At 51.4% G+C, this 6,386-nt stretch overlaps 1 protein-coding gene across 2 annotated transcripts; it reads right to left on the bottom strand.

Annotated features, from left to right (window-relative positions):
- Positions 1-322: 322 nt before the first annotated feature.
- Positions 323-6,144, bottom strand: RGS16 (regulator of G protein signaling 16). 2 transcript variants are annotated; one of them, XM_025397592.1, is made up of 5 exons: positions 5,948-6,144; positions 4,955-5,065; positions 4,132-4,196; positions 3,678-3,844; positions 323-2,213 (listed from the first exon to the last, which is right to left on the bottom strand). In XM_025397592.1, the coding sequence occupies exons 1-5, from the start codon at positions 5,989-5,991 to the stop codon at positions 1,992-1,994; spliced, it is 609 nt and encodes a 202-aa protein (XP_025253377.1). In that variant the 5' UTR covers positions 5,992-6,144; the 3' UTR covers positions 323-1,991. The 2 variants fall into 2 exon arrangements, with proteins under 2 accessions (XP_025253377.1, XP_025253383.1); XM_025397598.1 differs by having other exon boundaries at positions 4,132-4,193; positions 5,948-6,120.
- Between the last annotated feature and the right edge of the window lie 242 nt (positions 6,145-6,386).

Here is a 6,386-nt window from a genome sequence, read left to right as displayed (position 1 = left end):
GAGTCCCAGCCAGGTGGGCAAAAGACATGAGCTCTGAAATGACAGTGGGTTGAGCCCAGTCCAGTCCACACAACAGCCCAGCACAAGTGGGGCCATCATGAGCTTCAAAAGTCACTGACCATAGTGGCCCTCGCTAGAGCCCATCCCCTTCTCTTGACTCTATTAGGTACCAGGTGAACATCGAGCTCTCCCTGTACTTCTGCCTGTGCCGCGGAAGCTCACTCGCCTGTCCTGTGGAATTCCCAAAAGCCAGCTCCTCCCCAGAGCTCTCCACAACACTTCCCCTTTCCCCCTGACCCGCACAGCATTTGGAGACAGGATGTCATATTTGACTTTTGTTTTTATTTTATAAGAATGTAACATGCTGAAACAGGAAAATGGGGATTGCAAACATCATTCGTATCTAGGAAACCAGCTCCATTTGCCACAATAAATAAATATTTAAACAGTGAGGAGTTCCTGACAGGCTCCAAGAGGTTCCCAGCACATTCAGAGGTAGAGTCTGGTGGAGAGAGGGAGACAGTCAGGCTGAAACCCCTGCTGAGATTCTCCAGTAGAGGCAAACTGAGATTACAATAATAAATAACAAGAGCACCAACAATAACAAAAACAATGTTATGACAATCACACAAAACCAATGATACAATACACTTAAATAATCTCCCGGAGGCGCTCATGGTACACAGAGAACAATGTTGATGATCCTGGGCCACAAGGGGGCTGCCCTGGGTAATTCACCTCCAGCCTGGGCTCTGCTGCAGGAGTTCCCATTAGGAAATGTTTGTTCGGTGACGCCCTGAGGTGACAAGCAGGTTCTGATTATCCCCAGTCCTGCCCTTCCAAGCAGCCTCTCCCCCCAGCTTCTGTACTCTAAGGGTGCCATGGTCCTGGGCCACCTCTGCCCACTCCAGTGGTTCATCTCATGTCCGCAGGAAAGAAACACGAGGCTCCCCTTCTATCTCGGGGCATCTCTTTCTGCCTGTTCTCATACCACAAAAAAACACTGGCTGGATTTCAGCAGGACTCTCAGGGACTGCCAAGAGATTTGTTTCCTAGGATCCTTTCCTGCCTTGTTCCACACTGCGGGACATGAGAGCTGGAAAAGCCACTCCCCGAGGCCTCCACACTTTCTTCTCCTGGGCCCTGCCTCCAAGAGACAGCACAGAACTCAGAGAGTGCACATCCAGGAAAAGGCCCCTGGGGGGGCCTGCTCACAGGTGGACCCTGTTGCAACACAGGGTCAGGGGCCACCTGCAGGGGGTCACCCAGAACACTGAGGGTGGTTCAAGTGAGCCTCCTTTCAGGGCTCTCCACTGACTTGGAAAGGGCTCACAGGCCAGTGTTTGAGGTATAAATAGCTCGCATGGGGCAAGAGTCACATCAGCTTGCTGGCCTTGACATGACTGCAAGGCTGGACAGACACACAGGAGTGTTACGAGGTACAAGCTAAGGGACTCTGGGCCAGCCCAGAGGCCAGTGAGGAGGGCCAAAGGGGAAGACTCCACACGCAGGGTCCTTTCTGTGCCCAGAACGTCTGGGAATTAGGAAAACAGGATGCGACCAGAGTCAACTGAGCAACAGGCAAAACAGCTGATCTGGGTGTCTTTCCTCCTCTCATTTTCACAGTTCCCTTTATCCACGTTTCCTAAACCACGCTAGAACACTTCCTTCTCCGGTGAGAACGACAGCCAGTGCTAACCCCGTGCCACCTTTTTTCCCCCACAGAGAGCCCCACCAACCCTCATCATTAGCCCTTATTCACAGGTCCTGGAAGTGGGTGGCCCCTCTCCAGCATGAGTCCCACAGTATCTGAAGGAGAGATTGCTGCTTCCCAAACAGGCTGCTGGAGCGCTTTTTTTTTTTTTTTTTTTTTTTTTTTTTTGTCCTCTTGCACTTGCTTTGCAGAACCTGCCTCCCACACAGGGGCAGCCACCTTGGGGATGGGTGACTCAACCTCTCTTCCCAGCTGGCTTCCTCACTGCCGTGGAGACTCAGGTGTGTGAGGGCTCGGCCAGGCTGCAGCTGGACGGAGTGGCAGAGGCGGCTGAGGCTTGGGCAGCCAGGTCCCGGTAAGCGGGTGACTTCAGGAAGCGTGGGTAGGAGTCCTTCTCCATCAGGGTACGTGTCTTCCCTTGAGCTGTGTCAAAGCATGTGGCTGTGACGGTTTGCAGGTTCATCCTAGTCAGCTCGCGGGTCTCATGGTCAATGTTGACCTGCGGGAAGGAGGACACACATAGGGTGAGTTGGAGAAAAGGGTGGGCATGGCTGAGGGAGGGCCAACGGCAGGCTGGGCATTGGAAAGAGCACCAGATGCTGCATCAGGAAGTGGAGGCTCCTGAATTGATCACTAACTAGCTTTTCAGCTCTGGCCTTGTACCCACATCTGATCCACTGTCTGTCCTCCAATCTCTCAGAACTAACATGAGGATCTATCAATAATGTATACAAACGCAATCCGCTTTCACCCTTTCTTCTACAGCAACCCTGCTTCCAGTTACTGTCAGCTCTCCTGGGATTTGCACCAAGGCCTCCTACCTGGTCTCTCTGCTACCTTACCCCCCACCACCATGGTCTGTTCTCTACCCGGCAGCTACAGTGAGCCTTTAAAAGCCCAACTCAGTTTGGTAGCACCTCTGTTGTCTCCTCATGTCTTTCAGAGGAAGAGCCAAAGGGGTTGCTGGGCCCCCGAGCCCACACCTGGCCATCCGCCTTGTGTCTGACCTCATCTCCTGCTCTTGCCCTGCTCTAAGCATGTCCACTTGCTCATCTGTGACTGTGACAGGCAGGCTCTGGCCATGGCATTTGCTGCTTCCTGTGTTGGAATGTTCTTCCCTCCCTGAATTCTTTCATATCTCTGTTCACATGTCACCATATCAAAGAGCCGCTCCTCACTTCCCTTTACAGAATGGAAAACCTTACCTCCTGCCAGGCCCTGCCTCTGGTACTCCCTCTCTCTCATTTCCTGCTGTAGTTTTATGAGTGCATAGCTCATCACCTGGCATATATTTGTCTAGTTGGTTATTGGCATCTTTCCCCATTCAAATTATAAGTTTCATTAGGGAAGGGACTTTGTTTGGTTCACTGTGACATACACAGTGACTGTAACAGTGTCTTGAATATAATTGGGGCTCAATACACCTTTACAGAATTATGGGGAATCAATCAGCGGTCAGAAAACAAAAATAAGGTACAAAAGTAAGGCATTACTCTTATCTCTCCACCAGGTGGCGCTGTATTCTTTAGCAAATGCAGCTGCCATGCATAGTGGCCGGGAGGGAAGGTAGACAAAAAAATCATAGACTACAGACCTGCAGGCCTCAGGCAGGTCAGCCTGGGGACTGAGCCAGGTTATATAAGGTCCCTGTGCTGACCTTGTCTCCCCAGTTGGTAAGTGTTTTGAGCCTCTAAAAAGGGATGGATTTATAAAGATGGGTATGGATAGAAGCCGAGAAACCTGCCAATCCATCCTGCCCCATCATGAGTCATAGGGTTAAGCACCCAGGAGTGGCACTGAGCCCGGCTTTTCTAGTTTCTGGTCACAGAAGCCCACTCACCCCTGTGCCAAGTAAGGCCCTTCTACTTCTACACCTAGCCTTTCCTCCCCACTAGCCCTCACTCTCAGAGGGGAAGGAGCAGGCAGGGTCGTGAGGATTCACTGGGCATATGGGGGCTCTAACCTCTTTAGGGGCCTCGCTGCAGATGAACTCCTCAAAGATCCGGTGTGCCCTGGAGGCCCGCTTGGTAGCTGATTGGATCTTCTTGAACTCCTCACAGGCCAGCCAGAACTCCAGGTTCTCCTCACTGAACTCCGTCTTCAGGAAAGCGTGGAAAGCAGCCACTCCATCTGGGGTTATGGGAAAGAGGCGGAAACAGGTCAGCCAGAGGGACAGCAGGGAATACAAGAAGAAAGGAAAGCAATTGCACTTAATGGCTCTATTTTTAGAACATAATTTTCTTGAACAAGGACCTGCCTTTGTGTGTTGAATAGAGGCTGGCACACTAGGGGATCATTATTATTATTATTACTACTACTATTATTCTGCCCAGGCTCTCAGCAGTCCTGGAGCTGGTTCCAAAGCACATGAGTATACACGTGCCACCCAGAGACAGACACAAAAGGCTCCTACTCACTTTTACTGCTCAGCAGCAGGTCGAACGACTCTCTCCACCCCAGCACATCTTCTGAGAAGTTTCTACTAAAAGACAAAAAGAAAAAAAAGAGTAAGAAAAAAAAAATCAACAAACCAAAGCATAGTACAAATTCTAGCCAGAACTCTGATGGAAAATTGCATAAAATTCACAGAAAGGCTTGCTTGGTGATTGTTGAAGCTGACACCTCAAACTCCTAGTTGGACTTAGGGTAAGCAGTAATGTTTTCTAGAGGACAATTCGGCAACCAGAAATCAAAGCCAGGGACTCCTTTAGTCTTCAGTCAATATCTCTAAGCCTGTCTCTTCTCTGTCCAAAAATTATTTCAATTCCCCTGACTCTCAAAGATTTGTTTTGTACACCTTCCCAAGGACATAAGGGCCTCATAAATAGAGATTACATCTACACATAACTCCAGAGTTTGGTACAGTTGATAGCCAATATGAAAGGGTTTCTAGGCAAGGTGCATGCTAGAGTCATTAATAAAAACCTCAAGTGGCCTTGGACTCTGTCCTAGCCCTGGATGCATGTGCAATGAAACCCCAGGTGGGAGAGTCTGGTTAACTAGGCATTCATGCCCTGTGTGCCCTCATCCGTGCATGGACTTGGAGCCCTGGAGCCACCTACCCACTCACCCATGAGCCAAGTAGTCATAACAGACCAGCAACAAGTCTCACTAAAATCTCTAGGGAGGTGTTGCCAAGATCCACTTAGTGTGTCCTGGCTTCTCCTTGTATTTCCCTCCTCATGACTCCCTTCCCACTCCCTTCCCTCTCGGAGCCCTGAGCTGGTCAGCAACACTTACTTCTCTTTGCCGTGTTTACTGCCCCACTCGAACTTGCCACTACTCCCAGTATCGCAGCCCAGCTCTGATTTGTGAAGAAAGATCCCCAGACGTGTCTTGAACTCTTTGGCTCTGAAAAACAAATCAGGAACATGAAAGGATTCTCATTTGCTCAGCCAGTGTGGAGAGGTTTATGTGTCCCAGAAGAGCTCTGGGTGGTGCCACCCAAAGTTTAGCCTCAAGAGTTCCTGGAAACTCTTGGCTGTTCCCAGGACCCAAATTGTGCTTATCAGCATCATCAACCCCAAAGCAACAAAAGCAATGTTTGAGCTATGCCATGGTAGACCTTACACTTTCTGGGTAATACACATGCTGCATATATGGGCTTTTCCCTAAAGTCACACTGATCTCTCTTCGTGCCTGTTGATTCAAAAAAGAACTCAGCATTCTTTTCAGGAGTATTTCTGAACTGTGGGAAACTGATTCCTGCCTTCATCTTTACATTTTCCTTCCCAGCCAGTAACGACTGGAAGCTGTTGAGTTGCTCTCTGGAATATGGACACACCCTCAACAGTGGGATCCCCCTGCCCCACCACACCCCACAAAAAAAAAAAAAAAAAAAAAAAAATCTCCCTGCCTTCCAGGGGCACAGGAGGCAATGCCCCTAGCTCTGGTCTGAGGAATGAAAAACAAGTGCTTAAGCAATAGGCAGGCTCAGTTCTGCCTGGAAATGTCAACGTGGCCTTCCTGCAGCCAGGTCTTCAGCAGGTCACCTGAGCACGACTGCAGTTTGTCAGAGGACGGGGATGGCAGCAAGCAGCGGGCCCTTGCTTCCCTTCCCCTTGTCTTCTCCCTGCTCCTGGAATCTAAGCACGTGGCATCAAGTTCGCCTCTACTTCTCTACTTAAGCCTCCAGCGCCCCATCCCCGCGCCCACCCAGGTCCCCAGGCCTGCCGCTCCACTCCCTAAGAGTTGGTGGGACTTCCCCCAAGCAGTTGGACAAGCTCCCCTTACCTCTCCAGGCAGGTGGTGGGGAAGGCGGCCAGGGTACGGCACATGGCTGCGGGCGCTGGGCAGCACGTAGTGGGCAGGATGGTGGCAGGCTCCAGGAGGCTCCGCGAGCGCTAGGAAGCAAAGCGCGGTAGCAGGTGCTAATCAACTGGGGTTGGCTTTAGCAGCCTGCAAGCACCCAGACTTCGCGGCCGCTGCTTTAATCCCCTCGGAGGAACGGGGCTGGGCACTGCTGACCAATCGGAGGGCGGAGCTGGGCGGTGAGAAGGCGGAGGCGGGGCCCACAGCCAGACTGGGCCGGGCGCAACTTTCGCCGCAGCTGGAGCACGCGGAGCTGCACCCTCCCCCCGGAGGACGCCGCGTGTGGAAGGAGAAGCGGCAAGAGAATTGGCACGGGGATGAGACGTGCACACCCAGTTTCCTAGGGAAAAATACCTGCCGA

The sequence above is a fragment of the Theropithecus gelada genome, chromosome 1 (genome assembly GCF_003255815.1).
Source record: "Theropithecus gelada isolate Dixy chromosome 1, Tgel_1.0, whole genome shotgun sequence".
NCBI lineage: Eukaryota > Metazoa > Chordata > Mammalia > Primates > Cercopithecidae > Theropithecus > Theropithecus gelada.
Note: the sequence above shows the minus strand (reverse complement) of the source record. Positions and strands in the feature narration are given on the sequence as shown.